At 45.9% G+C, this 23,347-nt stretch overlaps 1 protein-coding gene and 1 non-coding gene across 2 annotated transcripts in view; one reads left to right on the top strand and one right to left on the bottom strand.

Moving 5' to 3' along the window:
• Window positions 1-1,466: 1,466 nt before the first annotated feature.
• Window positions 1,467-23,347, bottom strand: part of LOC121287867 (LIM and senescent cell antigen-like-containing domain protein 2) — a 126,639-nt gene continuing 104,758 nt past the window's right edge. Inside the window, exons 7-9 of the mRNA XM_041205858.1 lie at window positions 21,662-21,710; window positions 7,999-8,074; window positions 1,467-4,851 (exon numbers count right to left, since the gene is read on the bottom strand). Of these exons, the coding sequence (XP_041061792.1) occupies window positions 4,737-4,851; window positions 7,999-8,074; window positions 21,662-21,710 (240 nt within the window). The 3' untranslated portion in view covers window positions 1,467-4,736. The remainder of the gene's footprint in view (window positions 4,852-7,998; window positions 8,075-21,661; window positions 21,711-23,347) is intronic.
• On the top strand, window positions 15,124-15,227 carry LOC121275510. The gene has a single exon (XR_005942481.1). It is a non-coding gene; the product is annotated as a U6 spliceosomal RNA (small nuclear RNA).

Below are 23,347 nucleotides of genomic sequence, written 5' to 3'. Positions count from 1 at the left end.
GGAAAGAATAACGTGAACAAGTAACAGATGGCCCCTGTGGGGGTGAGGTGGGGGAGGGGATGATAGTGGGAAAAGATTGAAAATAGGTTAGAAGGTGGGGATAAAACAATGAATAAAAATGAAAATAAATAAAAATATAATTAAGTGGTTAAAAAATAAAAATTAACAAATGAAAATGAATATTGAAAGAAGGGGATAAAAAGGGGTGAGGATGGAGGAGAGAGTTCATGGTCTGAAGTTGTTGAACTCAATGTTAAGTCCAGACGACTGTAAAGTGCTTAGTCGGAAGATGAGGTGCTGTTCCTCCAGTTTGCGTTGAGCTTCACTGGAACAATGCAGCAAGCCAAGGATGGACATGTGGACATGAGAGCAGGGTGGTGTGTTGAAACGGCAAGCGACAGGAAGGTCTGGGTCATGCTTGTATACCTACAGGACTAGAATACAAGAGGGTGGAAGTCAAGCTTCAGCTGTACAAAGCTCTGGTCAGACCGCAAGGAGATGAATGTTAAAATTGAGGAGTTAGGGCACCAGAAGCCAATATAGATCAGCGAGCACAGGAGAGCAAGCACGATCAGTTGTGTGAAAATGAGAGAAGAATCTTGTGGCTCAAGATCACTTCCAGCTGAAGCAACTTGTTCTTTTCATTATTCCGATTATTCTGAGTGTGTCAACAAAAGCTCAGACATCAAAGTCATTTCTGGGTGGGGAGGGGTTTAGGTGGTGCAGGGAGGGAGTGAGTTACAACTCATCTATAGGAGTAATATAGCACCGGGAATTCCTGGGAGGAACGATTTTCCTGTGGGGAGAGACTGAGTAGAATGGATCTGTGGTCTCTGGAGTTTAGAAGAATGAGGGTTGATCACATTGAAGTGTCAAATTCTGAGAGGTTAGATGCTGGGAGAATATTTCCCCTGATTGGAGAGTCCAGAACAAGGGATCAGAGTCTCAGCATAAGACATCAACCATGTAATATTGAGGTGTCAAGAATTATTTTTCTCAAAGATTATGAACCTTTTAAACTCTTTGTCCCAGAAAGCTGTGGAGGTCGTTGAGTATATTCAAGGCGGATTGATTTTTAGATACGAAGAGAAGAATGAAGGGATACAGAGCTAGTGCAGGAAAGTGGAGTTGAAGTAGAAGATCAGCATGATCTTATTGAATGGAGGAGGAGGCTCAAAGGGCCAAATGGACCACTTATGGTCCCATTTCTTAAGTTCCCCTGATTGCCTGTTGGAAATCAAAGATCCAGGCGCAGAACAGGACTTCTGCCAAAGTCACGATGTCCAACTGGGAGAATCTATGGAAAAGATTCCCAGTGATAAAGTTGTAGAAGCCAACATATCTCGAGCAAGGAGGGTAGGAAAGACCCAACAATGTAAAAGCAGCTACAGGTGATGGCGAGAACATGGATCCCACTGTTGATTTCAGAGCTGTTAAAAAAAGACTATCACTTGAGCCAGATCAGCAACTGTTGTATCCTTTACTGAGGTTGTGTAAACAGAACAGGAAAGAGTTATAAACAGTTTACAAATATTAACTTTACGCAGCTGTCGACCACAATCAGTAATATCTGCTGTGGAAACAAAAGCTCCCATTATCACTAGATTCAGCTCTAACAAGAGAACCTCATAAGTTATGGCACTGAATGGGTCTAGAGCTAACACCAGATACATGTGAAATTGTGGGGCCACCTCATCCCTAGACACCCATCAGACTGGTTTGAAGGCAAAGCCTATGATTGTCTGGTACCTATTGTGTAACGGAGGGTCCATCATTTCCACTTCTCACGATAGTCTGGTGATCTTGACTAACATTTGCACTCTGAACTCTTTAAGAGCCTACACATTGCTGATCACAGATTGGTCATTTGGACAGGAACACAAATGATTCACTTTCCTTTTTCCTTTGCCAATTTGCACCACTCGTCCACACTCCTGAAGGAACTGGCGTCCAATCCATGGACCTCAGACCCCAAGCCATGTGTTGCTCTTCAACAGAAAGGGGCATCACATCAGGCACACCTAATCTGGGTCTCAAACATCATCCACATACATTCACTTCCAACAGGGTCCCTGGAGAGTAACCAGGATCATCAAAATCAATTGTAGGGGTACACGTGAGATCAGCTAACTTGACATATTCCAGGGCTCAAAGCTGGGAAGTCCCAGTCTGTTTGGATGACCTGACAGAGTGCATAGTTCTGCCCTATAAGTTACACAAAGGATGTGGAGGCATTGTGGAGAAGATGCAAATAAAAATACACAAGATTGATACTAGAAGTGAGAGGATATACTTATCAGGAAAGAGGCTGTGGCTCTTTTCTCTAGAAAAGATGGCCAATGGGTGACCTGATGGAGGGCTTTAAAGTTATGAAGGGAGTTGATATTGACTTAGGGAAGCTGCTTCCACTTGTGGGGCACACCAAAACTTGAGACCACAAATATAAAATAGTCACCAAATCAATCCATTGAAAAGAAACTCCATTGAGAGAATTGAAGAGAAACTTTCTTTGCAGGAGAGTTGTAGAATGTGAAACTCGCTATCACAGGGAGTAGTCAAGGAAAATAATATCAATGCAATCAAGGAGAAGTTGGATAAATACATTAGGGATATAGGAATTTTTTAAAAATTCATTCACGGGATGTGCCCTTCCCTAATTACCCTTGAGAAGGTGGTGGTGAGCTGCCGTCTTGAACCATTGCAGTCCATGTGGTGTAGGTACACCCACAGTGCTGTTAGGGAGGGAGTTCCAGGATTTTGGATCTGGTAAAAGACGTTTTGTTGTAGAGCCTTCCTCAGAACCTAATAGCATCAGGAGTTTTGTTAAGATAGCTGTGGGTGAGAAAGGCCTAACCTCAGCACAATGAAGTGGATGAGGCAAGAGACAGAGGGCAATCAGCGAGTAGGCCTAGCTTCAAAGCTGCCCCCCAACTCCTGTCCCCTCACAACCCTGGTAGTTGACTGGAACTTAAGGGGCAGGTTCCACCCCCAGTCCGCACTGACTCGGCTGATATTGGTAACATTGGCTTTAGAGTTTGACCTCATCACCCCTGGACTAAGGGTCCAATTTCCCCAATCTATCCATGGAACTGAATTCCCTCACCTCTGGAACCATTCAAGTAAGGCTTTTTGCACCTTCTCTAATGCCGCCTAGAGTTTAAGTTTATAAATTTGCATCTTATGATTTAATTCTTCATTAATTTTAAAGCTGAGGGTGGAAGCTTTGGTTTTAATTGGGTGTTGCTTTTTTGTTTATATTTTGAAAAGGCTACAAATTTCACCAATATGCAATAAGAGCACGTTTTTTGAATCTATCTCAATCAAGCAAAGGAAGCAGGGTTAGGCTCAGTTGGTGATAGAGCCCTTGATTGATTTCCATTCTCCAACAGGCAGACAGGCCTGTTTTCATCTATAATTCTATTAGGTCCCGTTACACTATATGAAGGAGCACACAGCTCATATACTGGCAGTGTCTGACCAGCTATTCTGTGCCTTTATTCGTGCATTGCCCAGAATTAGTTGCAGTGTGCGGAGATATTGTGAGTCGCGATAACAATCATTGAGCTAAATCTCCCATTTCAGACTCTGAGGAATGACCTTTCACCCAAAACACATATCCTGACAGCTGTCTGAGAACATTACGGATTTCACAGTGCAGCCACTTAAATTGGATTATGGTTAGTGATTTTTATGAGGGTGACACTAGTAATGAGTTCAAAGTGTCCCAATTTTTGCACTCTGGCAACTCCCCAAGTTAGGAACAGGATGGATAAAACTTACGTCAAGCAGTCCCTTCAATCATTCCCAGTGCACGTTAGTGGCAAAGTGAAGCTTTCTCAGCATTGTGAGGTTAAGGGCTCCAAAGCAAGTGTATAGAAAGCACAGCTCCATCTACTCTGCCTGATTTGGTAGCCCATTCAGGTGTAGCTTGGATTAGACGCAGGGTAAAGCCCCCTCTAAGCTGTACCACTAAGCATTCCTAGGTCAGGCATTACACAGGTTATATATCAGAGTTAATACCCCCTGCATGGGTCCCACGCAAAAACTCATTCCAAAATGTTCCATTTCTGTTTCTCATACACCCATGGGACATGTCTGTTATCATTGAGAGTTAAAATATGATGTTAATGCGCACTGACAATTAATTCAATGCAAAAACAGGTCAAATATGGCTAACACTGGAAACCAAATAAAGAGGGAGCCTTTCACTATGATAAAGGTGCTATATAAATGCAATCTGCTGTTGTCGCTGGGCTCTCTACGGAGAGCGAGAATGAGCCATCATTGAAGAGAGAGCGAAATCGGGTTATCAGTGAAGAGAGAGAAAGGTCAGGTTATCAGTTCTGATCAGACGGAAGCTCTGAATTTATCAAGGGTGAAGAGTCTGTGCCATTACAAAGAGTGTTGGCAGATTTTAACTTTGATTCTTACAGACTGAGGTAGGATTTTTCCAGTCAGTCTGGAATAGACTCAAACCTGGGTCCTATCATTGGAAAGGCAATATTTAAACAGTTAACCTGCATTATTCCCTCAACATACCACATATACAAAGATACATATATATATATTTAAATAGGGTTATAATGATTATAAAGTATTATCTTCAGTTAAACATACACTTTTGTCTCTCACATTGATCATTGCTTTCCAGAGTGTAATCTGGCTGGCATTGGAGTACAGAGGAACCATTTGGAATAGACTGGAGCGGGGGACTAATGAACTCTCTTAAGTGGGCCTCACTTGCGACCACTCTTCTCAGACATTTTCTTCAGTCGCTTCTTCAGTTCCAAGGGGAACTTCTCGTAGCATCTCTTACACACAGGCTTCATCTCGAACTCCACAAATTTATTCCTACCGAAAAGACACAACAGCTTCAGTTCTGAAAGCCAGAAATCACGAATAACTGTCGATCAATTTAAACCCTCACTCTCTGCCCCTCCCCCAATTTAAACCCTCACTCTCTGTCCCTCCCCAGTTTAAACCCTCACTCTCTGCCCCACCCCCAGTTTAAACCCTCACTCCCTGCCCCTCCCCCAATTTAAACCCTCACTCCCTGCCCCTCCCCCAATTTAAACCCTCACTCTCTGTCCCTCCCCCAGTTTAAACCCTCATTCTCTGCCCCTCCCCAGTTTAAACCCTCACTCCCTGCCCCCCCAATTTAAACCCTCACTCTCTGCCCCTCACCCAGTTTAAACCCTCACTCTTTGTCCCTCCCCAGTTGAAACCCTCACTCTTTGTCCCTCCCCAGTTTAAACCCTCACTCTCTGCCCCTCCCCCAGTTTAAACCCTCACTCTCTGCCCCTCCCCCAGTTTAAACCCTCACTCTCTGCCCCTCCCCCAGTTTAAACCCTCACTCTCAGGCCCTCCCCCAGTTTAAACCCTCACTCTCTGTCCCTCCCCCAGTTTAAACCCTCACTCTCTGCCCCTCCCCCAGTTTAAACCCTCACTCTCTGTCCCTCCCCTAGTTTAAACCCTCACTCTCAGGCCCTCCCCCAGTTTAAACCCTCACTCTCTGCCCCTCCCCCCATTTTAAAAAAAAATTTCCCAATTCACTTACAACTGCACTTTCAAAATCCAAACTCTCCAGCCTTTAACCCTCCATTGACCATGGGATTTCAGCAGCTACTGATTCACACAATCACACTCTCTCCTTCACCTTCAGTCCACAATAAAACAATTACTCTCTCACCCTGGCCGTTCTCACTGCTACAGCCTCATCTCCATTCCATTAAGTCTAAGGGACTCAGACTTGAAAGGATATGATTGAAAATCGGTTTAACTTTCACCGTCAGATCTGACCACATCACATAAAACACTGCTCTTGTCTGTCACATCTACCCACTATTCCAGAATCATCCTGGAATGCAAAGACTCCAGCCTTCATTTCTTGACTGCAGCTTAAGATTGAGACCACGTCCCTCCCTTCCACTGCTCCATCTGGCTAAACTTCCTCCAAACCTCCCCACTGCCCGGGTCCTGAACTCACATCTTTCTCTGGTTTCTCTCTTATGTCCCCTCATGCCCTCTCTGAGCTCATCTTGTCCATGAGACCCACTTCCTGTTCCCTCAACCTTATCCCACTAAACTTCCCATCACCCAACGTCCCCTCCTGGCCCTCATGTTAGCCAATATTGATAACAGTTTCTTTCTCCTTTAAATAGGCCAGCATCACCCAAAACCAATGCTTGACCTTTTCTGTCCTTGCAAAGCATGTCCCATCTCCAACCTCCCTTTCCTCTCCAAAGTCCTGGTACATGTTGTCAGCTCCCAAATCCATGCCCATCTTTCCCAGAACTCCATGTTTGAATCCCTTCAATCAGGTTTCCATCCTTGCCCCAATGCTAAAACGGCTCTTATCAAATGATAAGAGGCTGTGACAAAGGTAAACTTTCCCTCCTCGTCCTTATCTACCTGCCTGCAGCCTTTGTTCTGTTGGTCACACCACGCTCCTTCATACCTCTGCTTTGTCATCCAGCTGGGTGGGACTGCTCTCATGTGGTTCCATTCTTACCTATTTCATTGTTGCCAGAAAATCACTTACAGTGACATCTCTTCCTGCTCCTGCACCATTACCTCTGGTGTCCCCCAAGGGTCTATCCATGGTTCCTCATTGATCATTTACATGCTGCCCCCAGCCACATCATCCAAAGCCACGATGTTAGTTTTCACATGTACACTGACAACACCCAGCTCTCACCACCGCCTCTCTCAGCTCCTCCACTGGTGCTACATTACCAGGCTGCTTATCTGACATCCAGTACTGAATGAGCATAAATTTCCTCCAACTAAATGTTGGGGAGACTGAAAGCATTGTCTTCATTCCCCACTCCCTAGCTCGCTCTCCTACACTGGCTCCATATTAAACAATGCCTCGATTTTAAAATTCTCAAACTTGTTTTCAAATCCCTCTGTGACCTCACTCCCTCCCTATTATCTGTAATCTCCTCCAGTCCCACAATCCTCCGAGATATCTGTATTCATCTAATTCTGGCTTCTTGTACATTCCTGATTTTAATCACCCTGCCACTGGTTCTTCCACTGCCTGGGCCCTAGGCTATGGGATTCCCTCTCTAAACCTCTTTGCCTCTCTCTCTTTAAAGATGCCCCTTAAAACCTACCTCTTTGACCAAACTTTTGGTCATCTGCCCTAATATCTCCTTTTGTGGCTCAGTGTCAAATACTTTGCTTTAAAAAGACCCTGTGAAGCCATTTGGGACCTTTCATTATGCTGAAGGCACTATATAAATATACATCGTTGTTGTTATATAACCTTCTTAACATAGTTAAATATCCCAGGAATATATTCAGACAAAATTTGTTGCTGAGCCAAAGAAGGAGATATTAGATCAAATGAACAAAAACTTGGTCAAAGAAATAGGTTTTAAGAAGCATGTTGAAGAACAAGAGAGAGAGAGAGATAGTGGGTCAGAAAGGTTTAGGAAAGGAATTCCCGAGTTTATTGCCTAGGGAGCATGGCCATGGTAGGCTGAAGGAAATCCAAGATGTTGAAGAGGCCAGAATTGAAAGAATGCAAATTCTTGGAGGCTTGTAGGAGATGAGACAGGGGTAAAGCCAGGCCATGGAGGGATTGAAAACAAGGATGAAAATTCTAAATTTGAGACATTGAGCCTTCGAATGGTGTCACTGAGAGCCAGTAGGTAGATGAGAAGCAGGAGAGGGCCAGTGATCACTCTAGAGGGACACAGTGGGGGTTAGGAAGAGAAGCCGTTGTGAGAAAGTCTCTGGTATCACTGGATAGGTCATTGCCTTCCACATCATCCCTCTTCCTCTCCTTCAGTACCCCTTCATTCTTCCTTTGAATGAGAACCATTCCCTGCTTCAGTTACCGTCTGTTTATCCTCCTCAACCAACGTGGTCGCAATGAGCCAAATTTCTGTGATTTGGTTATTTGGATCCACATGAAGATGAGTTTATGAATGTGGTGCAGCCTGAGAGGTCTGCCGGTCAATGGGAGCAATGATGGAGCCAGACACTTACTTCAGGGTGAGTTTGGTGCTGCAGGTGGAGCAGGCAAAGCACTGAACACACCAGGTCTTGTTCAGAGCCGAGACCACTGCAACATAAAATGGATGTCGTTACCTTCACCTTTCAAGTCTACCACTGCACCTTCTCACACACAGTGCCCCAGCCTCCCACCCATTCTCTGCATCACGAGGAGGATAATGCCTTCCCGACCAGCCTGAATTCAGTCATATTGATGTAATTACCGATCATTTCGTTTTTAAAATAATTATTCAATCTTGGCATGTGGTCATCACTGTTGCTCTCTCTTTATCTACCCCATCAAATCCTTTAATCGTTTACTGCCCACCCCTAGATGCTCAATGCTTGATACAGCATAGCGATACATGAATAGGAGGGCATTCAGCCCCTCAAGCCACTTCTGCCATTCAATTATATCATGGCTGATCTGCATTTTAACTCCATCTACCCACCTTGGTTCCGCAAACTGTAACTTACCCAACAAAAATCTATCAATCTCAGTTTTGAAATCTTCAATTGATCCTAGGGCAGAATTGTCAGTGCCCACTGGCATCGGCCCACTGGTGTTCGGTGGGGGGAGCGGACAATATGGCGAGAAGGCCAACAATTGGTTTCCCGATGTCGTGAAGCTGGTTTGGGATTGTCTGCCCCGCCCGCCAGCCAATGGCGGGCTGCATTTCCTGCCATCAGATGTCGGGAGCCTCATTATAATACATCTGCATATCATTATCAGGCCAGCCCGTCAGAATTTCCCCCTCTCTCCCCGCTGGATCATCCGCCCACATCGGTGTGATTGTTCGCGGGTGTGTTTCACAACAGCGTATATAAGGCGTGCACTTGGCGGGCTGAAGTTTGAGGGGAACTCGGAGATGAGTACACAGTAACATTGCGCAGCGCTCGCCTGGGTTGCCTGTTAGACTTCAAGATTGAGGCCGCATTGCAGGGTGGTAAGGGCTGCCCTGCTGTTGAAGGTAGCGCACGAGCACATGCGGGCTGTGGGGGTCGGGGGGAGGTAAGTGGCCACGCTTTGTATGAACTGACCATTCCTCCGCAGCTGAGTCAGTTCAGATGCAGCCACATTGATATCATTAGAGTTGGGCTTCTAGCTTATCTGTCCACTCAATGCAGCAACACAGAGGTACCAAAATGCCAGCAAGTGTTCCAGAGTTTCCTCTCCCCACCCCCCCACCCACCCCAGGCACAGACTGCAAACCAGTGAGCATTTTACTGGACTGCAGAACAGTTGGACGACTGGGCACATTGTACAATCTCCTTGCTAAAGCCTGGCCATGGAGCAGTCACTGGTGGAGGTGCTCATAGCTCCTTGCAATGTCATCATCCTGGTTTGGACCAGTCTCCCCCATGGTTGAAGCTAACAGAGCAGCCTTGCAGTGCGGGTTAGGAGAGTGCCTGTGCCTGAGCTGAGAGCACAGCATGCAGTCCAATGGGTGAAGCTACCGCCAATTGGTCAGGTGGAGTGGGGCGGAGGTGGGTGGGGTTTCGGGCAGCCATGCAGCACACTAAACTCTGGCCATCCAAGTGGTGACCAGCACTCTCTGGGGTGCATTAAGGGGCCTCAGACTTAACCGAGAGAGGTTCTTAGTACACCCATGCTAACCCACGTGTCTCTCTCTTTCATCCTGCAGGAGGAGTACGTCAGGATCATGGAGCCTGGTGAACCAGCTGTATGTCTGATGGCTTACAGAGAGCGGAGTTGGCAGAAAAGATAGCGACTGCGGCACCTGGCTGTGCAGAGGCAGGAGTAGCAACCTCAAGAAGAAGGGGTGACTGGGGCTCCTGCAAACGCTGCCAAAGAGATACAGCGATCCATTGCTGTGTCAATAGACACTGCCTGTCATTCCTGCAGAGAACCAGTGTCACTGAAGACTGTGTATGTCTAGGGAACTGGTCAGTCGCATCTGCCAGCTACTGGAGGATTTGGCACCACGGGGACATGGAGGGCATCCAGTGACAGTGGCCGTGAAAGTGACAGCGGCACTCAATTTCTATGTCAGTGGCTCCTTCCAGGGCTCCACAGGTGACCTCTGTGGGATTTCACAAGCCTCCACCCACAAAAGCATCCATGAGGTCACGGATGGAATCTTCACGAGGGCACACAACTTTGTGCATTTTACCCAGGACCAGGACAGCCAGGATACAAGAGTGATTGGAGTCGCCCAGGTCTCGGTTTTCTCACAGGGTCCGATCGACTGCACTCATATGGCACTCAGATCTCCATCGCAACATGTGGTGAACTACATCAACCACAAGGGATTCCATTTGCTGACTGCTCAGCTGGTGTGTGACCATCACAAACACAGCCTGCAGGTCTGCACATGGTTTCCAGGGAGTGAATAGAAATTGCTGGGGCACTGGCCGTAATTTTTCAGTATTCCCTAGGCTCAGGGGAGGTGCCAGAGGACTGGAGAATTGCAAACATTACGCAATTGTTCAAAAAAGGTTATAAGGATAAGCCCAGTAATTAAGACCAATCAGTGGTGGGCAGGATTCTAGAAATAATTATTTGGAATAGAATTAGTAGTCACATGGAAAAATATGGGTTGATAAGGAAGAGCCAGCATGGATTTCTAAATGGGAAATCATGTTTAACTAACTTAGGGTTTTTTGAAGAGGTAACAGTAAAGGTCGATGAGGGTAATGCTGTTGATGTGGTGTACATGGACTTTCAAAAGGCATTTGATACAGTGCCACACAACAGACTTGTGAGAGAAGTTATTGCCCATGTAATAAAAGGGACAGTAGCAATGTGGATACACAATTGGCTGAAAAATAGGAAGCAGAGAGTAATGGTCAATGGATATTTTTCGGGCTGGAGGAAGATTTGTACTGGAGTTCCCTAGGCGTTATGGTTGGGACCCTTGCTTTTCCTGATATATATTACAGATCTAGATCCTGGTGTGCAGGGAACAATTTCAAAGTTTGTGGATGATACAAAGCTTGGAGGGTGTTGTAAACTGCGAGGATGATGCTGTAGAGCTTCAAAAGGACATAGACAAGTTGGTGAAGTGGGCAGATAGGTGTCAGATGAAGTTCAGTGCGGAGAAGTGTGAGGTGATGCATTTTGGTAGGAAGAACATGGGCAGACAATATAAAATATGGGGTGAAATTTTGAAGTGGGTGCAGGTGCAGTAGCAGAAAGACCTGGGTGTATATGTGCATAGATCATTGAAGGTGGTAGGGTAGGTGGAGAGAGCAGTTCATAAAGCATTTGGTATCCTGAGCTTTACTAATAGGGGCATAGTGTGCAAGAGCAAGGAGGTTATGCTGAATTTATAAAAGTTAATTGTTAGCCCTCAGCTGGAGTATTCTGTACAGTTCTGGGTGCCACATTATAGGAAGGATGTGAACACATTGGAGAGAGTGCAGAAGAGGTTTACAAGAATGGTTCCAGGGATGAGAAACTTCAGCTATGAGGATAGATTGGAGAGGTTGGGACTGTTCTCCTTGGAGAGGAGAAGGCTAAGAGGAGGTTTGATAGAGATGTTCAAAATCATGAGGGGGCTGGACAGAGTAGATAGGGAGAAGCTGTTTCCACCAGTAAAAGGATCAAGAATGAGAGGGCACAGATGTAAAGTGATTTGCAGAAGAAGCAAATGTGACGTCAGAAAAAACTTTCACACTACGAGTAGTTAGGGTTTGGAATGCACTGCCTGGAAGTGTACTGGAGGCAGGTTCAATTGAGTCATTCAAGAGGGTATTAGATGATTGTTTGAATAGAAACAATGTGCAGGGTTACGGGAAAAAGGCAGAGCAATGGCGCTAGGTCATAATGCTCATTTGGAGAGCCGGTGCAGACATGATGGGCCGAATGACCTCCTTCTGTGCTGTTAAGATTCTGTGGGCGTGTGCACAGTTCCTACATTCTCAGTCAGTCACAGATCCCTGATATATTCCAGGGTCCACTGAGGCTGCAGGGTTGGCTCCTCAGGGACAGGGGCTACCCACAGAGGCCATGGCTGATGACACCCGTGCGGTGGCCTCAGACTGCAGCAGAGCGACGCTATAATGAGCAGACCATCGGGATGCTGAAGATGAGATTCCAGTGCCTGGACCGGTCTGGTGGAGCCCTGCAATACAGTCCACAGAGGGTGTCACACATCGTCATCATCTGCTGCATCCTTTACAACCTGGCACTGCAACAGGGAGTGGAGCTGGCTGAGGAGGAGATAGAGGAATTGGAGGGCTCCACTGATGAGCAGGACTTTGATGGTGATGGGGGTGAGGAGGTCCTCGAAAGTGGCGATGATGGCGATGAGGCCCTCGCACTGGCCAGACAAGGCAGGCATGCTTCATAGCTGCCAGATTTGTGGAGGATGATGACAACATGCAGTGAGGAGACACCATAGACCCTCACATTACATCTGTGAACGCTTGACTCCAGTCTGGCTTATGGCAGCGTGAATACCCTCTGTGTGAATGCTCCTGTCATGGAGACACAGTGGAGGCCCTTATAGTCACTCAATTGCAGGAGGAGGATGATGACAACATGCAGTGAGGACACTCCATAGATCTTCACACAGCCTCTGAGAATATCTGACTCCTGTCTGGCCGAGGGCAGCTCACTTGCGCTCCGTGATCAGGGCCATCTCAGAGATGCAGCCGTGAAACTTTAGAAGCATCTGATCCTTTGCCAACCTTCAGCACAGTGTCAGTGGTCACAGATGCTGATGTGATGGGGGCCAGCCCCACCTTGAAGGTGCTGAGAGCACACAGAGAGAATGAGGGAACTCTGTAACACCTGCCCACTACATTCTGGCAGCAATGACCAGCACCATCGAGGTGCAGGCATCACGAATGTGTCCAGGGAGTGAGAGGCTGGACCATCACTGTGGTCTGAAGGCTGCACAGAGAACAGGAAAGAGGCACTGGACTGAGACACCTGCCTTTATCTTGTGCAGAAAGGTTTCACATCTGAGTGACACGGACACTGCTCATCAGAACAAGGAGGCATGGGCAGGGAGACATTCTTGGGAGTTTGTTGACAATAGTGAACATTATGTACAAGTGATTAACACCCATGCCCAGGCTGTGCAACTTTTATGGTACTGGGTTTGTAACCCCAAGATCAAGAGTTTAAATCTCACACTGGTAAACTATGAAACAATGTAACTTCATCTGAAAAACAGATGGAAATGGGTTTGTACTCGAAAGAGTTACATCTCTTTAATGGCTTGGCCTAAATAGCCAAGTGGTTGTGGTACTGGGTTTGTAACCCCAAGATCAAGAGTTCAAATCTCACAATGGCAAACTATGAAACAATGTAACTTCATCTGAAACAGATGGAAATGGGTTTGTACTCGAAAGAGTTACATTGTACCGAGGTCGAGTTCTGGTCATAAACCAGCTGATCGCTGTCATGTTGTGGTATCGGCTGGTCACTTTGACCCCTCCCCTGGACTTTGTCACAAGAATCCAGAAATTGTTAGTCGACTTCTTCTGGGACAAAAGATTGCACTGGGTTGCTGCTGAGGTTCTGAGTCTCCCACTTAGGGAGGGTGGTCAGGCGCTAGTGTGCCTACGCACACAGGTGGCGACTTTCCGCCTTCAGACCCTGCAGCAATACCTCTACGTTGAGCCTCCTCCTAGATGGTGTGCCCTGACGACGTATTTCTTCCGTCAGGTGCAAGGCCTGAATTATGACGTGCAGCTCCTGTTTATAGAACAGAGGGGCCTTGGTGGCTCCTTGCAGGCGTTGCCTGTCTTTTACCCGGACCTGATCAAAGTCTGGAATATGGTCGCCTCGCGACGCAGCTCTCCCCCATCAGGAGTAGCGGCTATCGTCAGAGAGCCGCTGCTCAGGAATCCACCCCTCCATCCCTGTCAGTGGTTGGCAGAGAGGAGGGCTGTGGCCGCAGGGGTGACTAGGATCAGGGATGTGCTGGGTGGCGGAGGACTGGGCTGGATGCTCCCGCAGGAGTTGGCGCGACGCGCGTCTGTGAGTGTCCAGGTCGCAGCCGATGCCATCCAAGACCTGAGAACGGTCGTGCTCGGACCCGACGTTATTTTGGGTCTTGAGGTGGCCCAGGTGCGCAGTGGTCTTCCGTCTGAACGTTCCCCTGTTCGGACGGAATTCCACATTGGCCCCAAGCCCCGAACCCTCCCTCGGGTGCCGGTGCCCCACAATATGAGCCGCCTCGGGGACATGCCCTCTGTGCTTTTTGGCACGGCAAAGAGGAGCTTTTTGTACGGACTGCTGCTGCACACCTTCCATTTTCTCGCCCTTGTCCGCCGCCCGGACACGCCCTGGCGTGCCTTGTTGCCGTTCGGCAGCGGAGGCCCCCGATGGGAGGCCCTCTACCGAGGTATCCTCCCCCTTTCTATCGGGGACCTGGGTTGGAGGGTGTTGCATGCAGCAGTCCCCTATAATAGGAGAATGCATAGGTTCACGGATTCTCAGGACACATGCCCTTTTTGCGGTCTTGTGGAGTCCATGGACCATGCATATATAGGGTGTGGTAGGCTGCACTCCCTTTTTAGTTATTTGAAAAACCTTTTATTGATGTTTTGTTTGCACTTCAGCCCCACGCTCCTGATCTATGGGCACCTGGTGCGGAAGGGGGTCGGGAAGGAGGAGGACCTCCTCGTGAACCTGCTCCTGGGCCTGGCCAAGTTGGCCATTAACAGGTCCAGGCAGCGGGCAATCGACGGGGGAGTCCCGCCCAATTGTTTATCCCTCTTCCGTGGCTACGTTCGGGATGTCCCTGGAGAGGGAGCACGTGGTGTCTGCTGGCACTCTCGAGGCCTTCCGTGCCCGGTGGGCACAGCGGGGACTGGGGTGTTTTGTTGACCCCTTTAATCACATTTTGATTTAAAGTTTGTAAGTTTCTTTCAAACTTTGTTCTTGGTTTTATAGCTGACCTGAATTAGGGGCTGTGCCTGATTTATCCCAATTTTGTTAATTTGGTTTTATTGGTTTTAACTCAAAAGAGTTACATCTCCTAAATGGGCTTGGCCTAAATAGCCAAGTGGTTATGGTACTGGGTTTGTAACCCCAAGATCAAGAGTTCAAATCTCACAATGGCAAACTATGAAATAATGTAACTTCATCTGAAACAGATGGAAATGGGTTTGTACTCGAAAGAGTTACATCTCCTTAATGTGCTCGCTTCGGCAGCACATATAAAATTGGAACGATACAGAGAAGATTAGCATGGCCCCTGCACAAGGATGACATGCAAATTTGTGAAGCGTTACATCTCCTTAACTGTCCTAATCCTGCCGCTACGTCTTGGTGCTCCCTGGGCATCCACAGAGGAGGTGGAGGCAGCCTACTGACTGCTACGCCCTGTCTGTGATGACTTTGGTGGGCGTCCTCTGGAGGGCCGAGACCTGGAGAGCCCCGGCCTGCTTTCGGGGTCCTGCTGTGTGGCAGTGGCAGCCTCCTCGGCCTCTGGTGCTGGAGATACTGAGGTCACAGGAAGAGGGGATTTGGATGGGCCAGTCACTCCTGGAGTCACCTGGATAGATGGCCCTGGGTGTGCACCTGCTTATCCCCCTCCCTACGAGTGCCCAAGGACCCCTGACTGACTACGTTAGCAGATGGGGAAGCTGGAGTGAGATCGAGCTGACCAGCCCCCCTCTCAAGTACACACTGTTGGAGGCCAACTACGGCGTCCGTGATGGAGTTGAGCCCATGCAGCAAAGCAGGAGCGACATCCTAGACCAAGGTCTCCATGGCAGCCGCTATCCTACCAGTGCTGACTTCAATGCATTGGCATGCCGGTGCTATCACCTCAGCATGGGGGCGGGCAGACTCTGAGGAGTGAAGCGGACATTCCTTCCTGATGTTCCCGAGCTTGCCTTTGCAGCTCCAGCAACTGTGACATGACCGAGTCCAAAGACTCATCATCTGACTTGGACTCAGCAAACTTCTGGCCTCCAGCATCTCCGAGTGCCAGACACCTGGGAAGTTCCTACCGTCGCCTGCTGTGGATCAGATAGTGCGATGTGTTCACCAGGTTGTGATCCTGAGGCTACTGTAAAGTTAGGTCCCACTGAGGTGTGTGTCTCTGCGCTGGTGGAGGGTGCGAGTGAGCGCTGTAACAGGACTTCAAGCGAACTTCGATATGTACTAGACCACTTCAGAGTTGTTGGTGTGAGGCTGGAGTTGCATTTAGGCCGTGCCAGGCAAGAACAGCTTTCCTTTTCTTAAGGACATTGGTGAGCTGGTGGGGGTGGTGGGGGCATGGGGGAGAGGTGAATGTTGGCAATCTGACAGCCTCATTGGCGCTTTTATTCACACCAATCTGTTTGCATTTCCAGATTTTTTTAAACTCAAATTCTCAAACTGCCATAAAATAGAAGAAACAGCGCAAGATACTTTTAATTATAACAAGATATCTCAAAGGGCTTTACATCTGTTGAGGCCCCTGTTATAATGTAGGAAATCCAGCAGCCAATTTGTGTCCCAAGGTCCCACAAACAGCCAAATGATTATGAGCAGTTAATCTATCTTTGGATGTTGGCTGAGGGATAAATACTGGCCAGGTCACCTGGGAGAATTAGCCTGCTCTTTTTTGAGTAGAGCCATGCAATCTTTTATATCTGTATGGGAGTCTGCTGAAAGTGTAGCACTCCCTCAGTGCCAACCTGCATTGCGTGCAGAAGTCCCTGGAGTGAGGCTTGAACCCACAGCCTTCAGGCTCACGAGACAAGAGGGCTACCACTGAGTCACGATGCAATTTGAATTCACTTCCATTAGTTTATTAGACTAGTCCCGTGGATTACCTGTCCAGGAACAAAACTACTAAACTCCATACCCTTGTTAACATACTCATGACTACCTGACAGTTGTAGTTGTGCATAGTCTGTTAGCAAATTAAACCCATCCTCAGGTGAAGCCCCCCTTAGCTGTTAACACCTCACTCTTTGGCCAGAAATCAATTCTGTTACAAAAGTTCAGCTTTCAACAATAAGGTACTTGAATGAGTCAGCATATTAAAATTAAGGTAAAACGGATTTAAATCTAATTGAATTCTTTTACTTTGCCAGAGATGTGGGCATCGCTGGCTGGGCCAGTATTTATTGCCCATCCCTAATTACCCTTGAGAAGGGGGTGGTGAGCTGCCTTCTTGAAACGCTGCAGTCCTTGTGATGTAGGTACACCTGCAGTGCTGTTAGTGAGGGAGTTCCAGGATTTTGACCCAGTGACAGTGAAGGAACAGTGATATATTTCCAAGTCAGGATGGTGTGTGACTTGGAGGGGAACTTCCAGGTGGTGGTGTTCCCATCTATCTGCTGCCCTTGTCCTTCTAGATGGTAATGGTCGTGGGTCTGGAAGGTGCTGTCTAAGGAGCCTTGGTGAGTTACTGTTGTGCATCTTGTAGATGGTACACACTGCTGCCACTGTGCATCGTTGATGAGGGAGTGAATGTTTGTGGATGGGGTACCAATCTGCTTTGTCCTGGACGATGTCGAGCTTCTTGAGTGTTGTTGAAGCTACACTCATCCAGACACATGTTTAATTAAATGTACTGACCCCCACGGTGGAAAGTTGAGGTATTAAAATGTAAAATTTACAACTTTGTAGCTGTTTATAAAACTGAACAAACTAACAGGCTCAGATGAAAGCAAAATACGCTGGTTGCTGGAAATCTGAAATAAAATCAGAAAATGCTGGAAAAACTCAGCAGGTCTGGCCGCATCTGTGGAGAGACAAACAGAGTTCACATTTTGAGCCTGTATGAGTCTTCTTCAGAACCTGAGTCTGGTGGTTGGGGAGGTGGAGGGGGTGTGCGGTGGGTGGGTGGAGGTGCTGGGGGTCAGTGCATTTAATTAAAGATGTGTCTGTTGGTTTCCACATCAATTCTCAATACTGGGACTGGGACATGGTGAGGCTTAACCAAGGCCGGAATCTGCACTGCTGCCAGACTGCTAAGTTTTTCCACCATTTTCTGTTTTTATTTCGGCTCAGATGTAGCCAATTTTAAAGGACATGGTCCCCACCATTTATAACGGGTGTGTTGACATTAGCACAACATCCCCACTTAACGAGGTAAAATATATTTTTAAAACAGGAAAACGCCACTTCAAGATGGCCCTCCTTAGTTATTATCAGTTGCACCCAGAGTCTCATCAGTGAGGTACAAGTGCTTTACCGGGGACAGAATTTTATGTCCCGTTGGCAGGGGCATTCCTGACCCAGCTGGCCGCGAAATCCGGTCCATTCATTGGCCAGCCAGTGAGAAATCTGGGACCTGATCGTGGTCGGGGGCCTGTTTCCCGCCCACTCCCAGGCCCGGCGGAGGAGGGAAGAATTCAGGCCCAGGTGTGAATAGCTAGTCGAAGTTATTTGATGACCCAACTTTGCCTGAAATCAGCAGATCTTTTTAAACAAGTAAATCAGGGTAAGAACTTACTGGCGTACCTGAAACAATCAGCAAGTTTAATACATTATAAGCAGTGCCTTTGTAATGAACTCCTATGGTGATGGTAAATTATCAATGACATTTGCCCCAATGGCTGCCAGTGATAAGTGAGGAGTGTGCCAATTCACTGTGGCAGTAGGTGTTTGACTAAAATACATAAAAGAGCTGGAAAATAAGCATGTTTAACTCTTTGCATACTGCAGTAAACAATTATCCATGAAACTTAACACATTACACAATCATTGCATTGAAGCTCATGTGTTGAGGAATTCTGTGCATTAAGTTATTCACAGTTCAGTTTATAGCTTCAATTCTATTGAAACAGCCATTGAAGCACTTCAGGAATAGTAATCATAGTGTCGTAAGGTTTAAATTAGTTGTGGAGTAGGACACGGAGAAAGCTAGAATTAAAATACTGAACTGGAGGAGGACTAATTTCAGTAAATTGAGGAGGAATCCGGCCCAGGTAAATTAGGATCAAAAACTGGCAGGCAGAAATATAACAATGGGCAGCATTTAAAGAGGAGATAGTTAAAGTATAGCCTAGGTCCATTCGCAGGAGAGGATGGGGTGGGGTGAGGGGAAAGGGTAGACAACCAAATCCAGAGCTCCCCAATAGAATGAACTTACAAGGGGATGTATGACAGATGTCAGGTTGATCGCATAAGGGAGATTCAAGTTAAATATAAAAAATACAGAGGAAAGGGAAATCAGGAAATAAGAGGGGCAAAGAGACAGCACAAGATTAGATTGGTGGCTAAGATAACAGGGAATCCAAAGATCTTCTATTGCCAGATTAACAGTGAAAGGCCTGCCAGCGGAGTAGTAAGGCTCATTAGGTACCATAATGGAGATCTATCGGTGGAAGTTGAGGTACTAAGTGAGTACAATGTATCAGTGTCTACCAAGGAAGAGGAATTTGCTAGAGCTATGGTAACAACAAGGGTATCAAAAACTGGGTGAGATAAAGAGGAGGTAAAAGAAAGACTAGCAGCACCTTAAGTGGATAAATCACTCTGTGCAGATGGGATGCATCCCGGAATGCTGAGAGAAGTAAGGGTGGAAATTGCGGACGATATGACCACAACCTTCCAATCCTCCTCAGATACACGGGAGGTGCCAGAGGACTGGAGAATTGTTGCAGCTTTGTTCAAACAAAGTGAAGAAGGATAAAGCTGGCAGTTACAGGCCAGTTAGTTTAATGTCAGTGATAGGGGAGCTTTTAGAAACAATAATCCAGGACAAAATGAACAGCCACTTGGACAATCACAGACTGATAAAATAAAAGGCAGCACAGATTGTTAAGGAGGAATTGTGATTGATTAACTTGAGCTTTTCGTTGAGGTAATAGGGAGGATGGATAGGGGTAGTGCAGTTGATGTTATGGATCTGGGCTTTCAAAAAGGTGTTTGATAAAGTAACGCATATCAAACTTGTTGGCAAAATTGAAATCCATGGGATAAAAGAGGCAATGGCAGCATGGATAGAAAAGAGGCTAAGGGTAGGGGCAAAGTTATCAGATTGATTGAGTAATTACTGACCAACGTGTTACTGTATTTAGTGATGCATTGAAATTGTGTTGCTGTTAGAGTGTCACATCCTGGAAATAGGGATGACCATTCAATGAAATCAACCATTAAGTGGGGATTAAAATTTGAGATGATATAACATACCCTTGTTGATACCCTTGTTGTTACCATAGCTCTAGAAAATTCCTCTTCCTTGGTAGACACTGATACATTGTACTCACTTAGTACCTCAACTTCCACTGATAGATCTCCATTATGGTACCTAATGAGCTTTATTACTCCGCTGGCAGCCCTTTCACTGTGCTAATAGCACATACGGGATTTTGAGCTCTATAAATAGGGGCATAGAGTACAAAAGCAGAGAGCTATTCTGATGAGGGGTCACAACCATTGACTCTATTCTTTCTCCTCGGATGCTGCCAGATATGTTGAGTGTTTCTAGCATTTTCTGGCTTTGTTTCAGATTTTCAACATCTGCAGTGTTTGCCTTTGTCTTGTGTAAAACATTAGTTTGGTCTCAACTGGAATATGGTGTCCAGTCATGCGCACCACACTTTAGGAAGGATGTGAAGGCATTAGAGAGGGTCCAGAAAAATTTCACAAGAACAGTTCCAGGGATGAGGAACTTCAGTTATGCAGATAGGTTGGAGAAGCTGGGATTGTTCTCCTAGGGGAAGAGAAGGTTGAGAGGAGATTTGATAGAGATATTCAAAATCATGAGGGGTCAGGAGGGAGGAGATAGGAAGAAACTGTTCGCACTGGTGGAAGGGCTGAGAGTCAGAGGGCGCAGCTAATTGGCAAAAGAAGCTATAGCGACATGAGGAAAATCTTTTCTCGACATGGGTGATTAGGATCTGGAATGCGGTGCCTGAGAGTGTGGTGGAGGCAGATACAATCCTGACATTGAAAAGGGAATTGGATCATTAGGAAAGAACTGCAGGGCTACAGGGAAAAGACTGGGAAGTGGCACCAAATGAATTACTGTGCAGCAAGTCAGCACAGATGTGATGGGCTGAATGGCACCCTTCTGTGTTACAGTCATTCTAGGGTAAAAAAACAGTTGCGGTGAATGGCTGTTTTTTTCACACTGGGGTGGGGGTGAGGTTGGGGATGGGGGAAGGGTTGCTTGGGTGGTGGTGATCGAGTGGTTTCCCAGAAAGGGAATAGGAACAGCGAATGGGAGACAGTGATGTAGTGTTAATGTCACTGGACTCATAATCCAGAGGCCTGGGCTAATACTCTGGGGGCACAGGTTCAAATCCCACCACAGTAGCTGGGTGGAATTTAAATTCAATTAATAAATTTGGAATATAAAGCTGCCCTCAGTGATGGTGATTATGATCATCAACTATCATTGATTGTTGTTAAAAACCCATCTAGTTCCCTTTAGGGAGGGAAATCTAACATCTTTACCTGGTTTCTGGCCTACATGTGACTCCAGACCCACAGCAGTGTGGTTGGCTCTTAATTGCACTCTCAATGACCTAGCAAGCCACTCAGTTCAAGGGCAATTAGGGATGGGCACCAAATGCTGGCCTTGCCAGCGACACCCACATCACATTAAAGAATAAAGAAAAACCAGGAGGGTAATGGAAACAGTTAGGGATGAAGACTACCATCACAGTGAAATCATTATGTGACTAGAAGACAGTGTTCAAAAGAATTATTATCTATTTGTGTCAACAGATAGATTCACAGAACAATTCACGTAGGTGCACTGACTCTGAAGGATGCACTTACCATCTCCCTCAATCACATGGTTGCAGTGATAACAAACGTCTCCAAACAGCTGCAGAAACAAAACAGACAACGGATGAAAATCTTAGAAACTAATATGACTCTGGGGACAGTTCACTATTAAAAGCATCGGCTCAATCAGCAATATAGTATTCCGGTAAGTAACTTTACTGAATAACAGTGAAACATTATACCGTTACACTGAGCAACATTATACTGAGTAACATTACTGTGAGTAATATTACAGACAGTAACATTACAATGAGTAACATTACAGAGAGTAACAGTACACTGAGTAACATTACACCGAGTAACTGTGAGTATTATTACAGTAACAATACTGCGCACCCATGCACACCTGATATATGAGACAGGGCAAGAATGCCTGAAATATTCCAAGATTTCGGGGGCAAGTTGAAATGTTAAGTTGAAATGAAATGTATTAAGTTTGTTTTCTTAGATTTTGATCATGTTCAGTAACATTACACTGAGTAACATTACTGTGAGTAATATTACAGTGAGTAATATTACACTGAGTAACATTCCACTAAGTAATATTACAGTAATATTACACTGAGTAACACTACACTGGGTAACATTACATTGTGTAACATTACTGTGAGTAATATTACACTGAGTAATATTACACTGAGTAACATTACACTGAGTAACATTACACTGAGTAACATTTATGTAATATTACAGTAAGTAATATTGCACTGAGTAACATTACACCGAGTAACATAACTGTGAGTAATATTATAGAGTAACATTACACTGAATAACATTACACTCAGTAACATTACTGTGAATAATATTACAGCGCGTAATATTGCACTAAGTAACATTACAGTAACATTCCAGTGAGTAATATTAGTAAGATTACACTGAATGACATTACAGTAACATTACAGTGAGTAATATGAATAACATATGAATAACAATGTCACTATCAGGGGAATGTGAACATGATCAAAATCTAAGAAAACAAACTTAATACATTTCATTTCAACTTAACATTTCAACTTGACCCCGAAATCTTGGAACATTTCAGGCATTCTTGCCCTGTCTCATATATCGGGTGTGCATGGGACAGGGCTGAGAAACACCACTTTTCACTTCAAATGCGATGAACAAGCTAAAATTCTAACTTATGTAGGAAACTGTCATGATAATGTAGTTGATGGTTTCTGTCTGTTTTAACAGACCTCCTTTTGATAAGGATGCAATCTTCAATTTTGGAACTCTTCAACTCGTTGTTATACTTTGAACCACTTGCGTGATTCTGCACCGGGAAATATAATGGGAGTTTGGAGAATTACAAATTTACAATCACTGGACAATATCCTACTTTCAATTGGTGAGAATTGAGATCCACATCATTTTCTTTTCAATTCCGCCAAGTTTCTTGACATTTGGTCAAAGCCGGCATCTGTGTGTTGTTGTGTTGAAGCTGGGTTACATCCGCCTTTCACAGAATGAAACACTTCACATCCGCAGGCAGTGTCATTTTAATTTTTTGCTTCTAGTGTCAGATCTTTGGCTTTGTTGGAATATTTACTGAGGAACAACTGTTTTTTGTAGTGACTAATGAATAAACAAGCAAGCATATGAAAGCATCAGACAGGTCGGTCCATCTCTGCAGTGGTGATGCTTTACGTATCACATCGCCAAACTCCTTCCTCTCCA

Source organism: Carcharodon carcharias, chromosome 2, assembly GCF_017639515.1.
Source record: "Carcharodon carcharias isolate sCarCar2 chromosome 2, sCarCar2.pri, whole genome shotgun sequence".
NCBI lineage: Eukaryota > Metazoa > Chordata > Chondrichthyes > Lamniformes > Lamnidae > Carcharodon > Carcharodon carcharias.
This window is presented reverse-complemented; position numbering and strand designations above follow the sequence as displayed.